The sequence below is a fragment of the Coregonus clupeaformis genome, unplaced genomic scaffold (genome assembly GCF_020615455.1).
Source record: "Coregonus clupeaformis isolate EN_2021a unplaced genomic scaffold, ASM2061545v1 scaf0282, whole genome shotgun sequence".
Lineage (NCBI taxonomy): Eukaryota > Metazoa > Chordata > Actinopteri > Salmoniformes > Salmonidae > Coregonus > Coregonus clupeaformis.
In genome coordinates this window covers 157564-185459 of record NW_025533737.1, presented here as the reverse complement: position 1 = coordinate 185459, position 27896 = coordinate 157564, and the positions used below count along the sequence as shown (strand labels likewise).

The following is a 27896-nucleotide window of genomic DNA, read 5'->3' as shown; positions in this document are numbered from 1 at the left end:
CTCTGACAAACGGTCATTATCACATCCTGCAAAAAAAAAAAAAATGTTTCTTTTTCAAAAAAATGTTTTATTGGTGTAAACATCAGATCAGGAACATAAGGTGCTGGTTTGGTAGGTCGATTTGTCAACGCAATAATTTTTTTAGCACTTTATCAAACATGACCAAATCATGCAACACAGAACTATTACTCTTGTAAGACTTATTTACCCACCATCTAAAATGTATGGCACCTGTTAAGGTATCACTGAATAAAACAACATTTCACTGTATAAAAAAAGGTCTCTCTTGGAATATGTTTAGGTGTGTGTGGTCCGTCCCTGAGAGAGAGAGGCTGTGGTCCGATTCTCGAGAATATTCGAGTAGATCTACCCTTGTCACCGAAATGTGCACTTGTTCACTCCAATCCAATGCTTTATATTATAAATCCACGAGGACAAGTGAACAAGTGCACACTTCGGGGCGACGGCGGATGATTGGAACTAGTGTGTGTGCGAGGGGACTGATCTACAAATGACTTTGTCCTAAATAACTACTCATGATTATTTGTAGATCAGTCAGTTTGCTCAGTCAGTGACCAATTACTGCACAAAATGTATATTCTCGAACACAACCAATGTGTGTGCACTCCTCATCACAACTCCTCGTGCATTCTCTCTTTGTCCTCCTCCACCTTCAATTTGAGCTCCTCAGCGACGATGACCCCATCCTTGTTGCGGTCCTGGTTCCTGAACATGTCAGCAATGATCTCGTCAGGGTCCATCCCTGGCTTCATACGACCTTTACCCTCCGCCACCTGCAGCATGATGAACTCTCCAAACTGGATGAATATAGAGAGAAAAGAGAGAGGTGTGAAGAGGAGTTACAGCCATGTTTAGTGTGAATCGTGACAAATGACAGTTTGACCGTTGTTTTATACGAACATGTTTGCAGAAGCAGTTTGTTTGACTAAATAGGTCGCTAAATAGCATATGAGATCCCAATCAAACATTGTAATCTTCAAAAGGATGGGTGTTCGTGTACAGTCAACTCCTAATTAATGCAACTACTTGGGACAAGTGTGACACCGTGCAGGCGTGCACTAAACCAGCGTATGCCGTTATCAAGAGCTATAAAACGAATGTCATTGAACTGGGACTGGAAAACTCTATTGCACTTCAATGGAGTAGACGGTACTTTATAACTCCCATCAATATTAGCCAAACTGGTTTGATCCATCTATTTTCTACTAGTCTATTCCAGCTGTGCGGTAGAGAGCATACCTCCTCTATGGGCACCTCTCCGTTCTGGTTTATGTCCAGGGCCTGGAAGAGCTCCAGCGGGGCGTCCTCCACCCACACAAACAGGTAGCCCTCCGGCACTCCTTTCTGCAGGTCCATCAGCTCCAGTTCAAAGTGAAGCACTGCACTGCCTGGCACACCAGTGGCTGGAGGAGAGGAAGAGAGACATTGAGTGAGTGTGAAAGAGCAACACTGGTACGGTATGTGTCCCTGGGTAATACTTTACTGTAGCCCCCTCTTAAGTATGCATTCTTAGTCTTTATAACAGCTACATAAAACATAACATCTTTCAGTTCTAACGTCAATGCAGCTGTTATAAAGTCTTTATGAATACATGCATAAGTGGGACTACAGTAAAGTATGACCTGAACCTGAAACGCCTTTATGCATGAGTCTCACTAGTGCAGACTGGTGTCACTTTAAAATAATTGAAATGGAACGGTATCAAACACATGGAACCCAGGTGTAGACTAATAGTGAAATGCTTACGTGCCCTTCCCAACAATGCAGAGAGAGAAAAAATAACACAATGAGTAACTATAACTTGGCTGTATACACAGGGTACCAGTACCAAGTTGATGTGCTGGGGTAGGAGGTAATTGAGGTAGATACAGTGGAGGAAAAAAGTATTTAGTCAGCCACCAATTGTGCAAGTTCTCCCACTTAAAAAGATGAGAGAGGCCTGTAATTTTCATCATAGGTACACGTCAACTATGACAGACAAATTGAGGGGAAAAAATCCAGAAAATCACATTGTAGGATTTTTTATGAATTTATTTGCAAATGATGGTGGAAAATAAGTATTTGGTCACCTACAAACAAGCAAGATTTCTGGCTCTCACAGACCTGTAACTTCTTCTTTAAGAGGCTCCTCTGTCCTCCACTCGTTACCTGTATTAATGGCACCTGTTTGAACTTGTTATCAGTATAAAAGACACCTGTCCACAACCTCAAACAGTCACACTCCAAACTCCACTATGGCCAAGACCAAAGAGCTGTCAAAGGACACCAGAAACCAAATTGTAGACCTTCCCCAGGCTGGGAAGACTGAATCTGCAATAGGTAAGCAGCTTGGTTTGAAGAAATCAACTGTGGGAGCAATTATTAGGAAATGGAAGACATACAAGACCACTGATAATCTCCCTCGATCTGGGGCTCCACGCAAGATCTCACCCCGTGGGGTCAAAATGATCACAAATCCCAGAACCACACGGGGGGACCTAGTGAATGACCTGCAGAGAGCTGGGACCAAAGTAACAAAGCCTACCATCAGTAACACACTACGCCGCCAGGGACTCAAATCCTGCAGTGCCAGACGTGTCCCCCTGCTTAAGCCAGTACATGTCCAGGCCCGTCTGAAGTTTGCTAGAGTGCATTTGGATGATCCAGAAGAGGATTGGGAGAATGTCATATGGTCAGATGAAACCAAAATAGAACTTTTTGGTAAAAACTCAACTCGTCGTGTTTGGAGGACAAAGAATGCTGAGTTGCATCCAAAGAACACCACACCTACTATGAAGCATGGGGGTGGAAACATCATGCTTTGGGGCTGTTTTTCTGCAAAGGGACCAGGACGACTGATCCATGTAAAGGAAAGAATGAATGGGGCCATGTATCGTGAGATTTTGAGTGAAAACCTCCTTCCATCAGCAAGGGCATTGAAGATGAAATGTGGCTGGGTCTTTCAGCATGACAATGATCCCAAACACACCGCCCGGGCAACGAAGGAGTGGCTTCGTAAGAAGCATTTCAAGGTCCTGGAGTGGCCTAGCCAGTCTCCAGATCTCAACCCCATAGAAAATATTTGGAGGGGAGTTGAAAGTCCGTGTTGCCCAGCGACAGCCCCAAAACATCACTGCTCTAGAGGAGATCTGCATGGAGGAATGGGCCAAAATACCAGCAACAGTGTGTGAAAACCTTGTGAAGACTTACAGAAAACGTTTGACCTGTGTCATTGCCAACAAAGGGTATATAACAAAGTATTGAGAAACTTTTGTTATTGACCAAATACTTATTTTCCACCATAATTTGCAAATAAATTCGTTAAAAATCCTTAGTTAAAAATCCATAGTTGACGTGTACCTATGATGAAAATTACAGGCCTCTCATCTTTTTAAGTGGGAGAACTTGCACAATTGGTGGCTGACTAAATACTTTTTTCCCCACTGTATGTAGGTATAGGTAGGGGTAAAGTGACTAAGCGGGTAGCTATTTGGTTAACTATTTAGCAGTCTTATGGCTTGGGGGTAGAAGCTGTTAAGGATCCTGTTGGTTCCAGACTTGGTGCATCGGTACCGATTGCAGTGCGGCAGCAGAGAGATCAGTCTATGACTTGGGAGCTGGAGTCTTTGACCATTTTTATGTCCTTCCTCTGAACACCGCCTGGTATAGAGGTCCTGGATGGCAGGGAGCTCGGCCCCAGTGAAGTACTGGGCCGTACTCACTACGCTCTGTAGCGCCTTTGCTGTCGGATGCCAATCCATTGCCATACCAAGCGGTGATGCAGCCAGTCAAGATGCTCTCAATGGTGCAGCTGTAGAACTTTTTGAGGATCTGAGGGCCCATGCCAAATCATGCACTTGATTTAGCTTGGCGTTTGCACTTTTTGGGACAATTAAATTGGTTCCATTATACCAGGCAAACCAAATCAAGAGCGGCCCAAGTATTTGAATATATTTGGCCCAGGTCTACACCACTGTGATTTTCTTGTATGAATTTACATAATATTGCATGTACTATATAATATGGGGATGATCGGTATGTGATTGCACTATTATACTCCCACTGGTGCATTCTTAGTTGAGGGAAGCGTATTGTTTGTATTGTATTGTGGCCCTGTCCTCCCCTGATGGTGAATGTCTTTCTCACCCCCTTTCTCTCCGTGGCCCAGGTGGGGGGGGATGATGACAGTCCTCCTCTCACCCACACACATGCCCCTCAGACTCTCGTCCAGACCGTCAATCACTTTGTCCGCCCCCAGCACCGTGTCCTGCAGGTTGTCGTAGTCACTCCTGAGCACAAGGGACATACGAACAGGTAAGGGAGCGTCAAAACGACATATGGAGCATGTCTGTCAACTGCATTGTCTTCAATCTGTATTTCCTTTTCAACGACGGCCGTTTTAGAGATAAGATATAATCAAAATGAAGTACACCACAAATTAATTAGACCGTCAATACAAAAGGATCCACATGAGGGTTTCAAATCTGTTTTCTTCCTATTGGTGCCTAATGAACACGACCCTGGTCAATGTACTCACGAGGAGAAGAGTCGGGTGCCGTCCAGCAGAGAGCAGTTGTAGTGGTAGTGGATTAGATCGTCCACATCGCTCGTCAAGTTACACACCTCAGGCTTGTGGGTCACATGGACCTCCACAGTGTCCTTGGGGTTGTGGAAGTCGATGACATGGATGTCGAAGACCAGCACGGCCGAGCCTGGGATATCCTTCCCTGTTACGGCAAGACGGAGAGGTCAAACTGGGCCTCAGTCAGTAATACAAACCACACTGTAGAATAATGTATTGTATAATTTTATATATAATGTTGTGCCTAAATTATAGCTAGCTATTGGGCTATCTGTTACATTTTAGACCAAATTAATCATATTTATACATATTTCACACAGGTATGGACTTCATAATTATACATAATAAATCCTACATTTAAGGTGTCTTCCCACACAAATTGGATTTAAAGGCCCAATGTAGCCATTTCTATATCAATATCAAATAATTTCTGGGTTACAATGAAGTACCTTACGGTAATAGTTTCCATTAAAATGGACAGAAACTGCTTTTTAGCAATAAACTATTTCTCAAGCAATGATGTCATCAGGCAAGCCGAAACTCCCGCCCATGCAAACCTGGTGATTAGAAGGTCCTGTGTAGATTGTATTTTCAACCAGGAAATAACAATTATCATATTTGAGATGCTTACAACCCTGACCACTAACTACCATAAAAGCTAACTACCTAACTAATCTACTGTAACTACCAATAAAAGATGCCCCTCAAACTGCCCTGGACTAAGCCACACCTGCTCCCTGCTCTCCATAGGCCATGTGGGGGGGCAGGGTGACCCTCCTTCTCTCCCCGATGCACACCCCCTGCAGGCCCTTGTCCATGCCAGAGATCACGTAGCCCATCCCAATGTAGGTGTTGTATGTGTTGTTCCGCCGGTAGCTGTAGGGAGAGGAGGGATTCAATATGACAAGCAATGACAGACGTTGTCAACATATGCTTAAAAGAACAGTCATCATTAAATAAGTATTTTCAGTCTTACATTATGCCATTTTAGACTACTGAGACGCAGCGCATGACAACTGGACATGCTGGGCTCCCGAGTGGCGCAGCGGTCTAAGGCACTGCATCTCAGTGCTTGAGGCGTCACTACAGACCCCCTGGTTCGATTCCAGGCTGTATCACAACCGGCCGTGATTGGGAGTCCCATAGGGCGGCGCACAATTGGCCCAGCGTCGTCTGGGTTTGGCCGGTGTAGGCCGTCATTGTAAATTAGAATTTGTTCTTAACTGACTTGCCTAGTTAAATAAAGGTAAAATTAAATTGCTCACCTGGTGTCAAAGGTGACCCCATTGAGGAAGGTTCCGTTGTAGTGGTAACGCATGTAGTCCCCGGCTACAGACTTGCGCACGCATGACTCGGGCATCACCTGGTTCTCCACGGTGATGTCATCCTTGGGGTTGTGTAGGTCAGCCAGGAGGACATTAAACACCAGGGTGGCCTGGGACGGGATCTCTTTACCTGAAAGAGATAGAAGCAGTCAGTCAAAAAGGCTGTACAGAGTAACAGTATGTCTGTCTGATCGTCTAAATCAATCCGTGGGCAGAGGAATCAATGCTGATTGAAGGCTGTAAACACCAAACAATGAAACAGCACTGAACATGCGCATATTTGCACATCATCTCTTGCACATCTATCATTCCAGTGTTAATACTAATTGTAATTATTTTGCACTATAGCCTATTTTATTGCCTTACCTCCATAACTTGCTAAATTTGCACACTGTATATTATATGTATTTCTGTTGTATTTTTGACTTTGTTTTGTTTTACCCCATATGTAACTCTGTGTTGTTGTTTTTTATCGCACTGCTTTGCTTTATCTTGGCCAGGTCGCAGTTGTAAATGAGAACTTGTTCTCAACTGGTTTACCTGGTTAAATAAAGGTGAAATAAAATAAATAAAATAAATAAATATGGTAATGGTACTTTTCCAATTAGACTTACCCCCACACCAGGGTGTCACCAGTGTTTTATGTTAATGTGAGCTCTAGTGTTTTTGTGTTTCCATCAGGAGTGTGACACTAACATTAACAAATGTATAGTTAAGAACACTATAACGATATGGAAGAAAATGAAACATATTTTACAAAAACCAATATCACTCCCTAGAAGCCTTATGGAATAATCCTTGGTTAGCTCTTCAGAATTCATCGATAAATTGGCCCACATGGAAAACTAAAGGCATGGAAACCGTAATGACTTGGTAACAGGAAATACATTTATTTCCATGACAGAATTAAAAAGTAATTTTGGACTGACCGATGTAGATAGTTTCAAATACATGCAACTTAAAAGTTATATATCATGAAATTTCGATTTGAAATCTTTTGGACATCAGAGTAACCTTGTTCATATGATAGGAAACAAACCTACAGAGAGCATATCCAACTGACAATCTTTTAGAAACAAATATAAACTATTGGAACCAAGATTTAAAAAGAACTGATGTTGGCATAAGATGGAGGGAAAGTTGGAGTATAACTAACAAAATTACAGTTAACGAAAATGTACGCTTAATCCAGTATAAACTAATGTATAGAATGTATTATACAAGAGACAAAATTCACAAATTCTACAGCACAACAGCAGAGTCATGTCTCAAATGTAAAACTAATAATGACTCAATAATCCATGCTTTTTGGGGAATGTTATAACATTCGGAAGTTGTGGGTGGAGCTAGAAAGTTGGCTGTCAATAGTATTACAATATAAACATACTTTTAATCCATCTGTCTACATTTTTCAAGACATGACATATGGGGGTGTAGTGAGATACCCAATGGGCTGGATTATTCTTTTCTCATCACTCATTTGGGAAAAAAATGATACTAAAAACTTGGAAGTCAATCAATATTACATCATTGGCACAATGGAAAAATCTAATGATTAATTATTTAATTATTGAAATAGAATGGGCGACTGAGAAAAACAAATTGGTACAATTTAAGACCAAGTGGCAAACAATGCAGGCATTAGGGATTGGGGTGTGAGCCGGCGTGCCTGGGCTGATGAGATGTAGGCATTGTATGTGTCTGTAAGTTGTCGTTCGTACTGTATATATAAGTTTGTTTTTGGTTTTTGGAATATAAAGAAAGAAAAGGAAAAAAAGGTATAGTATTTTAAAAAGGAGTGTGACATTAAAGACTATGTATGATATAATTTACAAAGATTATCCTTTTTTAAAACATTTTTCAAGATTTGTGGTGAGCATAATCAACAACCTCTGTATCATTCAAGTCTGTTGCTTTGTGAGAAGGTGTTAAAGTTCACAGTTAGCCATTGTTATGTAAATGACAGCTGAAAAGTACCCAGGGCCTTGCCTTGGCTCCAAGCTAAGGCAAGGCCCTGGGTAAAACACTGGGGTAAATCTTCAGTGGAAATGCGGCATAAATGCATTCCAACATTGCTTACATAGAAGCAGTCTGTCTGGACTTTGATACATATAGACTGGGTGTTATTCAATAAACCAACCAGATCAATCAAACAGGTGTCAAATACGACATACAGTACACACATGGAGGGATCACTGAGTCTGACTGCTGTTTACAGACTGTTTTTCAGACTATTTATGTGGACCTATAGGTAGAGAGATGTCAATGCTGATTAAAACAGATAGAGGAATCAATTAAACCCTTCAACACAATCCATTTTTTTAATTATTTCTTACCAGTTTAGAAAAACAGGTGGTAAATTTAACCAGGGTCATATTCATTTGTGGCCTTGTGGTTAGTGTCCGCCCTGAGATTGGAAGGTTGGCGTTCAATCGGCCGAGTCATACGAAAGACTGTGAAAATTGGACCTGTGATAGACTAGCGTCCTGTCCAGGGGGTGTACTATACATCAAGCTGCCTCACCCTGCAGAAACAAGAAATAGGCTCCTGCTCCTATGAGGTGTTCCGGCTCGCACAAGCCAAGGCTACTGCAAGACTACTTACTTTATATTCATCAGACACACCGTAGTAAAACGGTTTGCAACGGCAAACTAAAACGAGCATTTCTTATTGGACAAGTCCAGGTAGTCCCTCCCTGTTTCAGACCCTCCCTCTTTCTTCAGTTAGTTGCCTAATGAATACGACCCGGGTAAAAAGAAAACATGAATAATCCCACCCCACTCCCACCTCTCTAGTATAACTGTATCCCCTCCTTCTATTCTTGTACTCACCAGATCCTTTCTCTCCATAGGCCAGGAAGGGTGGAATAATTATGTTTCTGGTCTCCCCCACGCACATGCCCAGTAGGCCCTCGTCCATGCCTTTGATCAGCCAGCCCTCCCCCACCAGGCTGTCGTGAGTCTGCCCCTTGTTGTAGCTACGTGGGGCTCATACAAGCGCAAAGTCAAATACACACATCCTCCCCCTCTTAACACACACCTGGATAACACGGTACAAACACACACACACACAGAGAGGACTGTTATTTGGACGGGAGTTCAGTTGACTTCAGGGTTGTGTGTGTGTGTGATATTCGGAAACATTAATCTTCATTATTAGCCTGGAAACCTGACGTTGAATTGCATATAATTCTAAATTGCCAGAAATGAGTGTTTGAATCAGGAACGTTTTCTCTCACGACCTCTACAAGCAAGAATGTTTAATAAAGTACTTTACCGGTTGTCCGCGCGGTTGGTTATTTTGGTGCTAGTAATCTGAGACAATATATCCACAGGAAAGTATAATTACATAAACTTGTCAAAGCGCTGGTAGTGAGTTCAGATTTATTTCACTTTAAGCATGCGCAGAACCATGTAAACATGTGCATGAGCTCCGCAAGTATGCATGTGTCTCGTGCATGTATTTTTATTTTATGCGCATGCTTCAGGTGGTAAAAATCTGAACGCACCACCACCGCTTTGAAAAGTTTATGTAATTATACTTTCCTGTGGATATATTGTCTCACATTCCTACCGCTAAAAGGACCAACCGCACGGACAACCGGTAAAGTACGTTCAAATATCATTTTATTCAACATTCTGGCTTGTAGAGGTTGTGAGAGGAAACCTTCCAGATTCAAACGCTCATTTCTGCCCGACGAAGAATTCCATGCAATTTAATATCGGGTTTCCAGGCAACGTCATGACGTGAAATAAATCACAGCTACAAGTAGCAGCAAATCATTGTTAGTAATTTAGTCGTTTGTTGTCAGATGATGCCACACTGGTTAGTTTCAGCATAGCGATTTAGTTTTATGAGTTTCAGTAGGCTACAACAGTGGCCAAATGTAGGTATCGACATAAGGACATAACAACCACAAGTTGGTGTTTTCATTATGTCACAGTATCAAACGTCAACAACTTCAAGTTGACATAGGATGTTTATGCCAACATAGAAAGTCTACACCCCCTTGAACTTTTTTCCACATTTTGCTGCCTTATAATTACATCTAAAAAAAGGATTACATTATTTTTTCCCAATACAGATCTACACAACCTACTCCACATTTTCAAAGTGAGACAGTTATAGAACATTTTCAAAATTAAGAAAAAAATGATAAAACTTAAATATCATAATTGGATAAGTCTCCACGCCCCATAGTTAATACTTGGTGGAAGCACCTTTGGCTGCCATTACAGCTGTGAATTATTTGGAATAGGATTCTACCAACTTTGCACAACTCTTAGGGGCAACATGTATCAATTGATTTTGTCAAAATTGATCAAGCTCATTCAATTTGGTTGGGAATCATTGATGGACAGCAATATTCAAACCTTGTCTCTGATTTTCAAGCAAATTTAAGTCAGGACTGAGACTAGACCACTAAGGAACACTCAACATCTCTTGGAAAGCCAATCTGGTGTGTCTTTGGCATAAAAATGTGTGTAATTGTCTTGATGAAAAGAAAACTCTATCCCAGGGTTAGGTTTCCAGAAGACTGAGGAGGATTTTCCTCTAACTTTTTTTCCTGGACTTTGCTCTCATATTTATTTTGATCCTGACTAACTCCCTAGTACCTGCTGATGACAAGCATACCCATAACATGATGCTGCCACCACAATACTATAACCTAAAGATTTTTTTCTCTAGGATTTTTCCAAGGTTTGTAATATTATTTTTTCCTACAGGCTTCCTTCTTTTCACTCTGTCAATTAGGTTAGTATTGTGGAGTAACTACAATGTTGTTGATCCATCCTCAGTTTTCTCCTATCACAGCCACTAAACTCTAACTGTTTTAAAGTCACCATTGGCCTTTATGGTGAAACCCCTGAGCGGTTTCCTTCCTCTCCGGCAACTGAGTTAGGAAGGACGCCTGTATCTTTGTAGTGACTGGGTGTATTGATACACCATCCAAATGTGAATTAATAACTTCACCATGCTCAATGGGATATTCAATGTCAGATTTTTTTTCTACCCATCTACCAATAGGTGCCCTTCTTTGCGAGGCATTGGAAAACATCCCTGGTATTTGTGGTTGAATCTGTGTTTGAAATTCACTGCTCGACTGAGGGACCTTACAGATAATTGTATGTGTGTGGTACAGAGATAAGGTAGTCATTCAAAAATCATGTTAAACACTATTATTGCACACAGAGTGAGTCCATGCAACTTATTATGTGACTCGTTAAGCAAATGTTCACTCCTGAACTTATTTAGGCTTGCCATAACAAAAGGGTTGAATACTTATTGACTCAAGACATTTCGCACTTCATGTTTTATTAATTTGTTTAAAAAAATAATGAAAAACATAATTCCACTGACATTATGGGGTATTGTGTGTAGGCCAGTGACAAACAAATCTAAATTTAATCCATTTTAAATTCAGGTTGTAACAAGTCAAGGGGTGTGAATACTTTCTGAAGGCACTGTACATTGCAATTATGTCGGTCTACATAAGACATCCTATGTCAACTTGTGGTTGTTGACATGTGTTATGTATGGCTTATGGATGAGTTATGATGTCTTTATGTCTGTACCCTTTAAATAAGATGTCACCCTGATTTCACAATGTATTTATTCATAAAATAAATCCTATGGGTCGAAATTCAGCCCACACTAATACTGGGACCCTTACCATTTCTGTCCACCCTGACCCTCACTCTTTCACTCCCTGTCCAGGAGTGGACTCACCTGGAGTCGAAGGGGGTCCCGTCCAGAAGGGTACCATTGAAATGGTATCGCACAAAGTCTGTGCGCTTCACAGAGCGTTTGCAGTCCTGGGGACTGCTGACGGTTTCAGTCACGACCAGGTCAGCCTTGTTCCACATGTCCAATAGCATCAGGTCAAACACCAGAGTGCTGTCAGGAGGGACCACATCACCTGACAGTGGATAAGTAGTAAATGTACAGTAGTACATTCAAATAGACAATTAGATTAAAACGTTTCTACGCCTTTTGGATGTATACATATGTTTTGTATGTCTATTGACTTATTTTTTTTATTTTTTTGATGATGCCTCAATCTGAGGGTGCTGTAGTTGCCTACCAGTGAATATATTGTAACATTACTTGTTCTTGTTATAACCATTTATAAGGCCCTATAATGTTAAATCAACATATTCATTTTCCTATATGGCAATACAGTGGCTAATAACTCAAGTTCATTATAAGACAATACTAAGGCATTATAAGCAGTTCATAAACACTTATGGCAAGTATTTCAATGCATTATGACTGCATCATAATGCATTATACCAACTTTGTAAAATAGAAATCACCTAATTCCACTGTGGTGGCCATTTTAGCTCTCATTATGTTGATTTAAAGACATTACACGGTAAAGTAAACGATATGACTCGGTGTAGACTACCTGCTCCAAGGCTGCCATAGGCAAGGTGTGGGGGCACGGTGACTTTTCTCTTCTCGTTGACGCACATGCCCAGGATCCCTTTGTCGATGCCAGCGATGAGCCGGCCCTGGCCTGTCTGTCCTACCGACGCAGCTCCTCTCTCATAGCTGAGCAGGCCAGGACATGAAAGGATGACAGAGTTAGACAGAAAATAGTAGGCCTATGCAGAAAGAATAGGGCAATAGGATTTTCCTTGGCATTCATTTGTATAGAAGTTCATGCATTCAAATAATTGTTATTCCTTTCGCGAATGAATACCTTAGTTTATTAAACTGCTTATAGTTTGTAACAATTTCAAAAGATGGCCGTGATTGCATTCCATTCTGCAAAACCTGTAGGCTAACTATGCTATACGATAGACAAGCTGCAGTCAAATAATTTCCATGTTTTGCATATAATTCCTTTGCTTTATTATATAAATAATATGTCCGATACATAATAGCCAGATACATGATAACATAATTGTCTTTATTTTAGGATAGATGGCTACAATGTAACGAACGCACTTCTGGAACTTTTGTCAGGACTGCAGAATATACTAGCGTACAGATGATTATAATAGCCCACGGTATGTTACTAATTTTTGCAAAAGAAAGGCTACATCAACAAAAAGAGACAAAGACACGAAATAACGGACCTCAACACATTTTATTCAGAGTGCTTCAAAATCTTGACAAAGATTATTATTATTTGTATCTTACCTCGAATCAAATGTTTTTCCATCTTGGAATGTCACATTGTAGTGATAACGAACATAATCCCCACTTTTAACTTCTCTGGGACAAAGTTTTGGTATCGAATATCTGTCCACGACTACATCTCCAATCGTGGGATTGCATCCAACGTACGACCACGTCTTCAGCAGTAAAAGTAAAAGACAGCTTGCAAACATTATAAATAAGAATGAATCCTGAAAAAAACGGATTTTAACTTGATGAAGTATTCAACTATTTCTATAAGTAATGTATAGGCCTTTATCAGTCTTGAAACACTCACTCATTCACTTGTTTCTACACTACACTAAACCCTGTGTACGGAGTTGCACGGCACTTTTCCCGAAGAAGAGGCGGGCGGGGGGCTTCTCTCCCTCTTGGCAAGGAATGTTGTAAACGTGGACAGTCTCCAGTTTGCAGTGGGTTTGCCCAGCCTCAGCGCGTAGAGGAGCAGCGGCCGTTCTATGACTGGCTTCACTGTGAGTGGCCCTAGGTCCCTCCTATTCAAACAATCAACGCCAAACTAATGTGCAATGAGCATTGTCAGAGCATGTGGCTCGAGGCATAGTGTCGTTTTAAAGTTATTGGCTAGGGAGAGGCTGTAACGACACTCCTGACTAGTAAAACGAATAACCAAAATCAAATGTTCTACCTAATTTTAACCAATTCTGAAATTATATACAGTACCAGTCAAAAGTTTGGACACCTACTCATTCAAGGGTTTTTCTTTATTATTACTATTTTCTACATTGTAGAATAATATCGAAAACATAAAAACTATGAAATAACACATATGGAATCATGTAGTAACCAAAAAAGTGTTAAACAAATCAAAATATATGTTATATTTGAGATTCTTCAAAGTAGCCACCCTTTGCCTTGATGACAACTTTGCACACTCTTGGCATTCGCTCAACCAGCTTCATGAGGTAGTCACCTGGAATGCATTTCAATTAACAGGTGTGCCTTGTTAATTTGTGGGGTGGAATACAGAAGATAGCCCTATTTGGTAAAAGACCAAGTCCATATTATGGCAAGAACAGCTTAAATAAGCAAAGAGAAATGACAGTACATTACTTTAAGACATGAAGGTCAGTCAATCCTGAACATTTCAAGAACTTTGAAAGTTTCTTCAAGTGCAGTCGCAAAAACCATCAAGTGCTATGATGAAACTGGCTCTCATGAGGACCGCCACAGGAAAGGAAAACCCAGAGTTACCTCTGCTGCAGAAAGTTAATTAGAGTTAACTGCACCTCAGATTGCAGCCCAAATAAATGCTTCACAGAGTTCAAGTAACAGACACATCAACATCAACTGTTCAGAGGAGACTGCGTGAATCAGGCCTTCATGGTCGATTGCTGCAAAGAAACCATTACTAAAGGACAACAATAAGAAGAAGACACTTGCTTGGGCCAAGAAACACGAGAAATGGACATTAGACCGGTGGAAATCTGTCCTTTGGATGAGTCCGAATTGGAGATTTTTTGTTCCAACCGCTGTGTCTTTGTGAGATGCAGAGTAGGTGAACGGATGATCTCCACATGTGTGGTACCAACGTGAAGCATGGAGGAGGAGGTGTGATGGTGTGGGGTGCTTTGCTGGTGACATTGTCTATGACTTATTCAGAATTCAAGGCACACTTATCAAGCATGGCTACCACAGCATTCTGCAGCGATACGCCATTCCATCTGGTTTGCGCTTAGTGGGACTATCATTTGTTTTTCAACAGGACAATGACCCAAAACACACCTCCAGGCTGTGTAAGGGCTATTTGACCAAGAAGGAGAGTGATGGAGTGCTGCATCAGATGACCTGGCCTCCACAATCACCCGACCTCAACCCAATTGAGATGGTTTGGGATGAGTTGGACCGCAGAGTGAAGGAAAAGCAGCCAACAAGTGCTCAGCATATGTGGGAACTCCTTCAAGGCTGTTGGAAAAGCATTCCTCATGAAGCTGGTTGAGAGAATGCCACGTGTGTGCAAAGCTGTCATCAAGGCAAAGGGTGGCTACTTTGAAGAATCTAAAATATATTTTGATTTATTTAACACTTTTTTGGTTACTACATGATTCCATATGTGTTATTTCATAGTTTTGATGTCTTCAGTATTATTCTACAATGTAGAAATTGTAAAAAATAAAGAAAACCCCTTGAATGAGTAGGTGTGTCCAAACTTTTGACTGGTACTGTATAGTTTTTCAGGTCAGGAGTGTCCATATAGACTTTTCCTATAGGGTTATCCCACTGCTGCCACCATTGCAGTGATTCAGGGCAAGTGCACTACCTCCTGTACCATGAAAATCCAGACCTCTTGGTAGAGTCAATGTTATGCTTAGGGATAGACTGAGTTGAATTACATTGATAAATATCCTAAACAGATAGGCATACGTCCTATTTAATCCATCTGCTGTCACCCAACAAGCTGATCTCAGCCTAAATGACCTCCAGTGGCCCAGTAGCCTGAAGAGACCCTTGTTCACATTCAGCCAATGGAATTGTAAACTAGGCTACATGGATTTTTAAGCACGTGGAAAGAGTTTTAAATTAACAACTAAACATGTTCCGATATGACAGCTGGGCGTTATGACGCTAGAAATCCGATACCGCGGGCTACAACTGTCCAACTCGTGAATTCACCAAGACCCCTAAGCGGTTTGCCAGCCCACCTCTCCCTGAAAGTAAATGGAAAAACACAATCCCGTTTTATTGGACAGAGAGGAGACAATTGCGCAATTTGGATAAATGCACTTATCATGGTCGCCAATCTCCAACGCGTAATAGGAACTCTGTTTTCAATCTCTTTGTGTTTTATTGCCACTGTAGTGGTCGCGCAGTATGACAACTACAACTTTAGAAATTTCCCACAAGAGGAGCTCATGCCAATCGAGTCTGCGTATGGACAAGCCTTGGACAGTTATGCTGCAGAAAATTGGACGGACTGTATCAAATTCATTGAATTAAGTTTACGCCTGCATCGGCTTCTGAAAGACAGCGTGACATACTGCATACTAAACTGTAATGACAGTCATGTACAGTTACCGGAGCCTGTCATGGCCAGCGGCACCGGGGATATGCAGATCTTCTGGCGGGTGTTGATGCGAGCATCATGCCTGAAAAAGTGCAGGACGCACTTCCCCGCGCTCTCGCTCCCTTACCCCAGAAAAGAGGTTATGGATGATTTCGAGAATAGGTCGCCCTACCGTTACATGTACTTTGCTCATGTCCAGGTAAGTCACATTTTGGGCTCAGAAATACAGGGTGAAGGTGTGTTGAGGCTTGACCCCTCACTGGCCAATCAGAATGTGCCCCATGGCAAAAAATTTGTTCGCTTGTATATATGGTATTTTATGTGTTGCATTGTCATCAACTCCTACTAGTCCATTATAGCCTTATTTGTTAAATAGTGTACAGAAACAACATAAAAATGTAGGCCTATCCCATATTTGCTGAATATGTTTTTGAACAGTAATTGCATGGCTTTAATCTGGAAATATATTGTTAACATAGCATTAATACTGATCAAGGCCTACTGTAAAATGAATTGTGTCTGAGCCAAGGAAATGCCAAAAGTTGTTAATAAGCAAGATAAAATTCACTATTGATAACACAGTGAATAACTCAAATAAATTCTAATAAAACGAAACAACTCGTTTTAAATAGGCTATTTCTACATACAGTTACAGGCACCATAATTACTCCCCGTGGGCATATTATATTAGGCCTTAGACAACGTAGACTACTATGGTTTTAAGCACATCCAAACTTTTCACAGGAGCTGGAAAAATATCGAATATAAAGAGAAGGGGGGAATGTCCACTCACAGTTACTCCTCCCAAATATACAGTATATAGCTATTTTCCTCTTCGATGAGGTTTAACCGCGGTTGGCATCCAGTATATAGCTATAGCCTACCATCAGTGTTGATATGGTCAGTAGTGACTTTGCCACATGAGAGGTAAACAAACAAACATAGGCTACAAGTGGATATAGCACCACAGACAGCAATCGGAATTCCCGCAATTTGACAGTTAGGTCCAACAGAGGAAAGTGGAAGATGCATTTGTTGACAAAATAAATGCCATAACAAATTGATTTACCGCTAAGACCAGTTTTTGGTCGGTCTTAAATATCCCTTGTTGGCTGACTGAAATTCGCATATTGGCGCACGTTTTTAACTTCACACCTAAAATATTTCCACCCCCACCTCAGCGCAAGCGAGCTGATGCTAGGCAGGTAAAATTGCCGAACCTGGCATAAAGGGTGGAAAATGCCAATGCGCCAGTTTTCACATTTACATTTTAGTCATTTAGCAGACGCTCTTATCCAGAGCGACTTACAGTTAGTGAGTGCATACATTTTCATACTGCCCCCCCGTGGGAAACGAACCCACAAACCTGGCGTTGCAAGCGCCATGCTCTACCAACTGAGCTACAGGGGACTTTACATGGCGAAATTGCAAACTAACGTGCGTTTGACACTTGCGCCTGCTTACCGCAAGCAGAAAATAGGGCCCGTTCTGTTAACCACCAATAATTGCAGGAAAGATATATGAATAAATAAGGAATATTATCAGTTTGCCCTCAAAGTTGTGATATTTCAGAGATAAACCATCCCTGGTGCCATATCAAAAGTCTAAAGCAGTGGTCGCCAACCGGGCCTTCGAGTCATTCTTAGTCAATCACCAAACATTTCTGTAGAAAAGCCAACGATAAAGGCATAAATGCTTGCGCTCCCTTTTTTGTGTTGTGCTGTTGACGGTAGGTGCACTTGATTCAGAAGCCTTGCGCACCGGGTAAGCAATGCGTTTCCATTTTGTATCTTCAGACAAATGAAATGGTTCAAACTCCGCCTACCCGGAGACCACGAGATATGTTGCTAAATCCAGTGTGCCTACTGTGCTGGCGAATCGGATAGCTCAAATCACGGTGCGCTATTTACAGCTTCCACGGCCCCAGCAAAGTTTGATAGCCTACTAGCCTACATGAGATTTCATAACTTTTAAAACCCTGACCAGAGATCTGTCAAAGAAAACAGCAAAGAGCTGCTGGTTTTATGAGTGAGTTCATGTCCAAGTTTTATTCAGCACTGTCAACTCTTTTTATTCAACACTATTACAAGACATGAAACGCGCTTCTCTCTACTTCCACTCTCGCTGCAGCTGCATTGAATGAGTAGCCATGTGTATCAATAGCCCTGTGTTTGGATTATTATTAGCAGCTTGTCATGTCTATTTTATATCGAGGTGTATTTAACTTTCTCTGGTCATAGGAACAACATTAATTTGTGCCCGGGGCATATGCGGTGCGACCCGAGTTTCCCTCTCTCTGGTCAGTCTCACCAGAGAAAAGGAAGGAGAGAGCAGGGACCGTGAGAGGCAGACCCTCTGATGCTCTCTCCCTCTCTCAGCTGAGACTAATGACATGTTCAAAACAACTGGGAACTTGGCAATCTCAGACTTCGACTTCCAAGCGTTCAAGACAACTGGGAACTTGGGGAAAAAACGAGATCCGACTGGGGAAAATCGCTTTGAACAATCATCCAACTCGGAAACTCTACTGCACAAACCTCATTCCTACAGAACTGTTTTTATTAGGTTAATGTAAATTTTTTAAGTCATGTTTAAAAACAAATCTGAGCGGTAGATCTCGGCTTGCTTTTTGACTGCAAAAGTGATCTCGACTCAGAAAAGGTTGGTGACCACTGGTCTAAAGCAAACCCATCACAGATCTTGAAAGTACTAGACAGCTCAAAGTAGCCCAAAGTCCTGCCACACATCACATCAGTTCCAATCATGGAAAAGATACAAAGAGAGGAAACCGCTTTGGACAATTGAGATTCCCCTGTCTACATGCAGTATCTGTCCCTCTGCTGTTGGAATACTCTTAAAAATGTATTTTTCCTCCCTCCCTTGAAGTAATCATTGATCTGACATGACTGGATTGATGTTAGCAAGCTTTCTAATCTACAGCATTGCTATCACCAATTGTCTTATGTCAGATCAGTGATAACTTGAAGGAAGGATGCATTTTAAGAGTATTCCAACAGGGCCTTACCACCTGCCTCACTGCTTAGCCTGTGTTGTGTTTCTCCCAGATGGATGACCTGCAGAAAGCACTGGCGTCGGCCCACACCTATCTACAGAGAAACCCAGAGGACCCTGTCATGACACAGCACATGAACCAACACAAAATAGAGTTTGACTTGGAGGGCCATCTCATTGACCACGAGGAACGTCCCTATGAGGTGAGCATAAAGGATAGGTGGAAAACGTACTACAAAAATTCACTACAATCTGACTCCAACCTAATATCAATCCACAATACCCTGTCACCACAGGTTAACTAATATTCACAGTACTCTGTCATCAGGGGTTGGTATCAATTCATGTAATTCCACATTTCAGTTTACTTCCTGAATTAACTAAAATGAAATGAAACTGACCCCCAACCCTGACATCCACACTACCCTGTCACCCCCAGGTTAGCTTCCTGAAAGCGGTCACCTTGTTCAACTCGGGAGACTTCAGCAGCAGTATCAGTCACATGGAGCAGACCCTCAGCCAGTACCTCCAGCACTACAGCCTGTGTCAGGCCATGTGCCAGGGGGCCTGCGACGCCGACCTCCCCCAAACTAAAGACCTGTACCCCACACTGGCAGGTAGGCTACTTCTGCCTCACTAAGACCCAAATACACTGAAGGCAGACCCAGGTAAAACCAGGGTTCCTTAGAAGAAGAATGTGCAATATTCATGTTTGATTTGTAAAAAAAAGACAGGCTGAGTGTTCTACAGTGAGGGTAAAAAGTATTTGATCCCCTGCTGATTTTGTACGTTTGCCCACTGACAAAGAAATGATCAGTCCATAATTTTAATGGTAGGTTTATTTGAACAGTGAGAGACAGAATAACAACAAAAAAATCCAGAAAAACGCATGTAAAAAATGTTATAAATTGATTTGCATTTTAATGAGGGAAATAAGTATTTGACCCCCTCTCAATCAGAAAGATTTCTAGCTCCCAGGTGTCTTTTATACAGGTAACAAGCTGAGATTAGGAGCACACTCTTAAAGGGAGTGCTCCTAATCTCAGTTTGTTACCTGTATAAAAGACACCTGTCCACAGAAGCAATCAATCAGATTCCAAACTCTCCATCATGGCCAAGACCAAAGAGCTCTCCAAGGATGTCAGGGACAAGATTGTAGACCTACACAAGGCTGGAATGGGCTACAAGACCATCGCCAAGCAGCTTGGTGAGAAGGTGACAACAGTTGGTGCGATTATTCGCAAATGGAAGAAACACAAAATAACTGTCAATCTCCCTTGGCCTGGGGCTCCATTCAAGATCTCACCTCGTGGAGTTGCAATGATCATGAGGAATCAGCCCAGAACTACACGGGAGGATCTTGTCAATGATCTCAAGGCAGCTGGGACCATAGTCACCAAGAAAACAATTGGTAACACACTATGCCGTGAAGGACTGAAATCCTGCAGCGCCCACAAGGTCCCCCTGCTCAAGAAAGCACATATACAGGCCCTTCTGAAGTTTGCCAATAAACATCTGAATGATTCAGAGGAGAACTGGGTGAAAGTGTTGTGGTCAGATGAGACCATAATTGAGCTCTTTGGCATCAACTCAACTCGCCGTGTTTGGAGGAGGAGGAATGCTGCCTATGACCCCAACAACACCATCCCCACCGTCAAACATGGAGGTGGAAACATGTGTTTTTCTGCTAAGGGGACAGGACAACTTCACCGCATCAAAGGGACGATGGACGGGGCCATGTACCGTCAAATCTTGGGTGAGAACCTCCTTCCCTCAGCCAGGGCATTGAAAATGGGTCGTGGGTGGGTATTCCAGCATGACAATGACCCAAAACACACGGCAAAGGCAACAAAGGAGTGGCTCAAGAAGAAGCACATTAAGGTCCTGGAGTGGCCTAGCCAGTCTCCAGACCTTAATCCCATAGAAAATCTGTGGAGGGAGTTGAAGGTTCGAGTTGCCAAACGTCAGGCTCGAAACCTTAATGACTTGGAGAAGATCTGCAAAGAGGAGTGGAACAAAATCCCTCCTGAGATGTGTGCAAACCTGGTGGCCAACTACAAGAAACGTCTGACCTCTGTGATTGCCAACAAGGGTTTTGCAACCAAGTATTAAGTCATGTTTTGCAGAGGGGTCAAATACTTATTTCCCTCATTAAAATGCAAATCAATTTATAACATTTTTGACATGCATTCTTCTGGATTTTGTTGTTGTTATTCTGTCTCTCACTGTTCAAATAAACGTACCATTAAAATTATAGACTGATTATGTCTTTGTCAGTGGGCAAACGTACAAAATCAGCAAGGGATCAAATACTTTTGTCCCTCACTGTATTTCCAAAACAAAGTCTGGGCCAAACAAAGTTCCAATCTTAGAATCTGGAAATGGAAGAAAAGCTCTTTAAAAAGGGGCAATCTGCAATTGCTACATTGATTTTTAGACTTTTAAATTAATGATATATACCTATTGATTCTTGAAGAGTATATCTTCTAAATGTCTCATGAGGTTATTGTCGTACCACATCATAATCCAACATATAAGCCTGTAATGCTCCATTGTTTGTATACAATGTAATTGCAAACAAACACTGTATAGCCTCAAACCATGGTTAAAACTATACTTTTTATATCATGGATGGTCAGTCCTTGCATCCATAGCTCTGTCTATGAATGTGAGAGTGGTTTTAAATTAAGGTGCCAGAGATGGTGGTCCCTCAGGGAGGCCAGGGTCAGTCACAGTCAAAGGTTGCTTATATTTGGCACTCAGGGCTGGCTAAACAGACCCAGATTATATAAACCCAGGAGTAGGCTCAATTCTGGTTGAATTAGTTATGTACCATGATTTTGAATGACTATTAGGACTAAATCGAACTAATTTTGCTTCTTTCTTTCACAGATGCCTATGTTGATGCACTGAGATGCGAGGTGAAGTGTGAGGAAAACCTAATGCCAAATGTTGGTGGCTACTTTGTGGAGAAATTCGTGGCCACTATGTACCACTACCTGCAATTTGCTTATTATAAGTGTAAGTACCAACCATAGTCACATAATGTATATATTATCCACTATCTTACTTTGATTAACAATAATGTCAATCCTATGTATCAGGACTAAACGAAGGGAGTCCAAATATGGCCAAATAAAGGACAAGTTGTTCTTCTCCTCTCAATACAGTAAATGATGCCCGCAGTGCGGTCCCCTGTGCGTCCAGCTACGTGCTCTTTGACCCTGAGGACAAGGTCATGAGGCAGAACATGTTATACTACCAGTCTTACAGAGAGCAGTGGGGCCTGGATGACCACAGCTTCACACCCAGAGTGGTGAGAGAATGGCTCTATTCATCTTTTCGATATTCCTCACATCCTCTCAACTCACCGCTTTCTTTAAAGTCTGAAGGGAGGGACGAAGGACCTACTCCAATATGGCTGAATGGGAGGCGAGGAGATAGATTGCGAGGAATCACAGAAAGACCAATTGAAATAGATAGCCAATGCATCCTTCCTGCTAGCCTTCATTGAGGTAGTTACTGATCCGTATATATTTGGATAAGTGAAAGCAAGGTGCTTTCTATTAAACTGCTTTCACTAATCCAGCCTTCTCAACTATGGGATTTGGTAGGATTTTGCGCTTGTTTTGTTACAACCTGTAGCGCTCCTAGGCTTCCCCAAAACCAAACGTGGGAGTAAATGAGTGCACACTTTGGGGAGAAATGGAATTGGACTAGTAACTTCAGAGACAGGAAGGAAATACATAGGCAGCTAGGGATTTATTTGGAATTAGGCCTTCCGCTTCTGTCTCCGACCTAGCACAGCCCTGTAATGGGAATCCCAGACTTGGACAATCCCCTGCTCTGTCCGAAATCACCATGGTGAACTAGGAATGCAAATGCTTAGCGCAGGCCTCCACTCTGTACATAAGATCATAAACACTGTTTGCCTCGACTCAGGCATTATGTGGAAAATACCAAATCACAAAGATGTGAAGTAATTCAGTCTGTAGATACTTCAAATTCGTAATTGTTATGCTTGAGTTTTTTGGGGGGGCAGTGATTCATTGAAAAATGCAAGAAATTGAGGCTAACAAGCTTTATGGAAAGGTAAAACTCGGCTTGCAGATTGTGTCCAAAGTGAACATGAAAGAATGATTTGGCTCCATTTCAACAGGAAGCATTGAGGTACTACAACCATACCACCTTGCTAAAACAGATGCTGGCATTTGCAGAGAACTACTTGCAGTCTGATGATGAGGTAGGATAATGCAGTTTAAGGTAATTAAAGGGGAACTTCAATGGGAAATCATAATTTCATATTGTGCCTATAACGCTATAACATAATAAGATTATCTCTTCTTTAAATGTCTTGCACTGAGTCGTAGGGTTGCAGGCACAACAGGGCATTTGAATTCCCCTTTAAAAAGGTTGTATATAACCTTACGATTGATAACACAAACATAGACACATACCTTAACTCACAGTATCGGTTGTGTGTGGACCTTGTTTTACAGGACTTTTTGGGTCTAGAGGAAGTTGCCATGGAGGACTCCCCTGATGTTGAGTTTGAAGGGCTTGGAGACTATCAGGAGTCAATCCTGGCTAGATGGTCACAGCCCAAAGCTAAAGGGGACGTTGGTGACTCCTAAGGATTTGTTCTTGACTAAATGTTGAATAAAAAAGAAAGACAATGTTTTCACACTTCAATTTTATTTCTCTTCCCCATTTTCTCATCATTGAATAAGTTAAATGTTATCACCTGCTCCTATTAGGTCTTTAAAAATATATGAAGTCAATAATCGATATCTGTTCCAGAACTATGATTCAAATATACAGTTGCAGGGAGGTTTAAAAAAAATAAAAGCTCCAGAATTTGCACACAACACACATGAAAAAAAGGATAAGTCGAACTCAAGTCCTAAACAGTAAACCAAAAGTAAATAACCTCAAAGCGACATTATTCTATATAATTTACATGCAATACGTAACCTGGAAACACTAGGTCAGGAAGCAATGCACAGTTAAGCTGATTATACACAAAATGTACAAATTTGCACTGTTGGGTTTCAAGTCTGCTATTTAAAGATACTGCAGGTTATCAAAGTACACTGGTATTTGATAGGTCAGTCCAATATAAATGGTTTTATGTATACCTCTGCATATATTATACAAGTCAAATTAATGCCTATGTACAAATACAAATGGATTTGTACATACACATAGATTATGTTTATATGTACAGTCGATGCTATTCCACTCATACAAAGGCTGTTAAGTGCTCTACTCAGGAGGGTTGGTAAGACTGCCAAGACTGTGTGGGGGTCAAATTCAAAACCAGAAATTAGACTAAAGAGATCAAACATTTGGATGACAGAGGGCCATTTGGCTATTATCTCTTCATTAATGTCAACCAATCGCCTGTATTAATCTGTCTCCACTAGAAGGACAGCAAGTATTTTCGCTTAAAATGTTGTGCTAACAAGGATATTGTTCACACATTTCTGGTCAACCCTGAAACAGGTTTTTGGTCAACCCCGAAACTACCTTTGAATTAACCCCAAAGCAGTCTTTTGGTCAAACCCAAAGCAGTCTTTTGGTCAACTCCCAATTTTTTGGTGGGGTCTACTCCTAAACGGTCTACTAAATTCAAGAATTTCCGATAACACAGTGCTCAGTGTATTAATGGTCCCAAAACAACAAACAAATCATCATATTTGATCACTTCCATAATATAGTTTAGACAAAGCTCTGCTAAATCTACATAGCTACTCTATCTAACAGCATAACGGATAGTAGCCTGAGAAAAAGGGTAATTTTGTGTCAGTGTAAAGGGAAAACAGAAATAAAATCAAAAAAATTCCAGCATTCATAATTTATTTTCTATATCCCTATCCTGTTTACACATAACACACTTTTAGGGATGTACGGTTACCAAGAAACACTAGTGTGAACAAGTTCCCTGAATAGGAACAGGGCAAAATATGTGGCAGTATATTTGAACTGGCAAGCCTATTTAATGACATACGTCATTATATCACAATTTCCCAATTACCCATTGGCTCGACCACATACTGTATCATTTTAACTGTAAAGCCAGACTTAACCTGGAGGCTTGGTGTAACTATTAGGAATCTTACATAGGGATAACTTTAATATCAACCGGCATTCTCTTATTTCTACAAAAAGAGCATTAAACCCTGTAAAGAGCACTCTGAGTATCCTGTTGGACTGAGAAAAGGTTCACTGGCCTCCAAGGCAGATCTTAGGGAAGCTGTGTCAGGATGTACAAAGCACACTAAAGGCCAGCAACAAATGATGACAGAACCAGTCATGTCTACAGTTACTCTTTCAGACAGGATGATAGATATTAAGATGTAGTCTGTTCCCGGTAGGTGTTTTCATCGACAGTGGCATGGTAAGTTGTCCAGGTTCAACTTTTAAAGGCTATTTTGTCATCTTACCCTTGGAATGTAAAATATCTACATTAAAAAATCCCAAATTGGCCAGGTATAGTGGCCAAAAGACACGGTAGCCTATTAAGCAACCCAGAGTTTGAACAAACAGCCTACATTAAACATATAAAATAACTAAAGGCAAGAGGAAGATCCTGAGAACAGGCTCAGGCTTCATTTTCATTCAGCGAACTCCCCAACATTAGTCAATGGCAACTATACAATAACAATACGACAGAGACACCTCCACAAGAATACCAACAGGCCATGGTATTCAAAAATGTTAAGGTCATACGAATTGTTTTATACACCAGAAATATTTACATTCTAAGTCTAAAAGCTTACAATTGTTTGCGATATCCTTTGAGGAGGTGAACAACAAGAGTATGTAGACTGTGGTGGTAAGCTTCCTGAAATGTCCATTCTTGACTAACATTTTTGAATACACAGAAATACAGATTAAATAGAGTTCAAGTTTACTTGATTCTACTTTAGGCTGGCAGTGTAACTTAAAAAATTATCTGTCCCTTTAATGGAGTGGCAGGTCTGTGTTCCGTGACACGAAGAATACACTCTGAACCTACAACAATCCTCTTTCATAGGTACTGAGAGGAAGGAGTGAGACAGCGGCACACACAAGCTACCACAGTTTTTCTTATTCAAGCTCATCTCCCCTTGAAAGTAGTCAACAGATTCTAGGTAAAGGCAAATTTCACTCAAATTGAGTGCACTATCCCTTTAATCAAAGGGCTCCTTGATTTGACTTTCTCGTTCAATTTCTATTCAATTAAATACTTACAGTCTGTCAATGTAAATACAAATACCATAGTAATGAAGTTCAAATGTCTAAACTTCTTGCTTATACAGAATCTCCCATGGATGCAGGATACAGAAAAAGAGGAAAGGTTTGAGTCCACACTCACAAACTTGTGCTTTCATTTGAGCAGCTACAACTATGTCCCAGCTGTCGAAAACATGTGAGCGCCTAGAATATATATTATGTACTAAAGCACCCATATTCAGCATAACTGTATTCACACTCAATCTCTATATGGATTACATAATATACAGTACAATACACATTTGACATCTGAATGTGTCTGTGCAATAGTCTATTTTATCTAGCTAGGTAGCCATCTCCGCACAAATGTACTCTTGATGTCGACACGGAGATGCGACAAGCATTCACCCACTCACAAGGTTGAGCTATACATTCATTTGTTTATGCATATTATGTTGGATAATTGATTAACGCTAGATTACTGATCGATACTGAAGAGCAGCACAATAGATTAATATAAATTCTTCTTCTTCTTCTATGTTATTATGGAATGTTAATATAAATGCCTAGCTAAGCGGAGTACACAATTAACCAACCATGCCCTAATTTCTAATGGAGAAAAAAAACATTTTTTTCCATTTGCTGCTTGCAGTTCACTATCACTACCCAAAGAGCTACGATAACTGTCTTTGGAGACCAGACGTATTGTATGACCAACACAGCGGGAAAAACTGTCAACATGTCTGTTCAGGTTGTAATGCCATAAGTTCAACCAGCTTTGCCCGCTGGGTCCCATATATGTTATGTTTTTTTATTTAATTTTTTACCATACAGCCTACTACATGGTTGTTGTAGGATGTATGGTATTTATTGTCAGATTTTGGAACTACCCCACTAGTACATTGCAACTAGTGATAGAAGCTCACTAGCAACCCTACATAGATATCAGTATCAGATTCATCCTTCTTCCCTCGTCACAGACAATCTTTTTTAAAGATGTCATCGTCCAGTAGAAAAGACTAAATGGCAGGAAAGAGTAAGTCAAACTGATATAACTTCAGGAAAAGCACTTGTATGGAGAGTATACATGTCCTGGTCAGCTTGGTCAAGTTTCTAACATCCTCAAACGTTATTATAGAAAAACAAAGCTATGGCAAGTCAATGGGGACAAACTTAGGATGGTATCGGAAGGCCGATTATGAAATAGTAACTGTTACATTGAAGATATGCCACACACAACATAGTGACAAAACACAAATGTATGTTCTATGTGACAATGGGTGGTCATTGTCTGACAGGGTTTCAGGGAATGTATTTCAGGTTAAACCTACCAAAGGCAAAAGGTGAGACGTCTGTGGATGGAAGATTGACAGGAAATACAGAAAATGAAAAGGAAAGGAACCGTGACAGGGAGAATTGTGAGAGTTGTAGTTTAAGAGAATGGAAGACATCTTTGATATTTCTCCTCAAAGTGGATAGGACACCGTGCAAGGAAGACAGGACAGCAAATGGACAGATGTTTCATCCCCCTCCAGATCTAGAAAGAAAAGAGGAGAGGAAGAGAAAGCGA

General features: G+C 41.1%; 3 protein-coding genes across 4 annotated transcripts in view; 1 reads left to right on the top strand and 2 right to left on the bottom strand.

The window, feature by feature from the left end:
- Nucleotides 1-46: 46 nt before the first annotated feature.
- LOC123484361 (peptidyl-prolyl cis-trans isomerase FKBP10-like) lies at nt 47-13510 on the bottom strand. Its single transcript, XM_045214601.1, has 10 exons — nt 13057-13510; nt 12317-12462; nt 11638-11827; nt 8739-8884; nt 5848-6037; nt 5313-5458; nt 4538-4727; nt 4147-4289; nt 1261-1424; nt 47-818 (listed from the first exon to the last, which is right to left on the bottom strand). The coding sequence occupies exons 1-10, from the start codon at nt 13245-13247 to the stop codon at nt 633-635; spliced, it is 1692 nt and encodes a 563-aa protein (XP_045070536.1). The 5' UTR covers nt 13248-13510; the 3' UTR covers nt 47-632.
- A 2173-nt stretch (nt 13511-15683) lies between these two features.
- On the top strand, nt 15684-23800 carry LOC123484362 (endoplasmic reticulum protein SC65-like). The gene is made up of 7 exons (XM_045214602.1): nt 15684-16295; nt 19162-19311; nt 19548-19725; nt 22001-22129; nt 22279-22424; nt 23268-23351; nt 23608-23800. Exons 1-7 carry the CDS (start codon nt 15822-15824, stop codon nt 23740-23742), a joined length of 1296 nt encoding a protein of 431 aa, XP_045070537.1. The 5' UTR covers nt 15684-15821; the 3' UTR covers nt 23743-23800.
- Nucleotides 23787-27896, bottom strand: part of LOC123484358 (disintegrin and metalloproteinase domain-containing protein 11-like) — a 53117-nt gene continuing 49007 nt past the window's right edge. For both annotated transcript variants that reach the window (XM_045214597.1, XM_045214598.1), the window contains one exon: nt 23787-27863. In XM_045214597.1, coding sequence (XP_045070532.1) covers nt 27848-27863 — 16 coding nt within the window. In that variant the 3' untranslated portion in view covers nt 23787-27847. The remainder of the gene's footprint in view (nt 27864-27896) is intronic.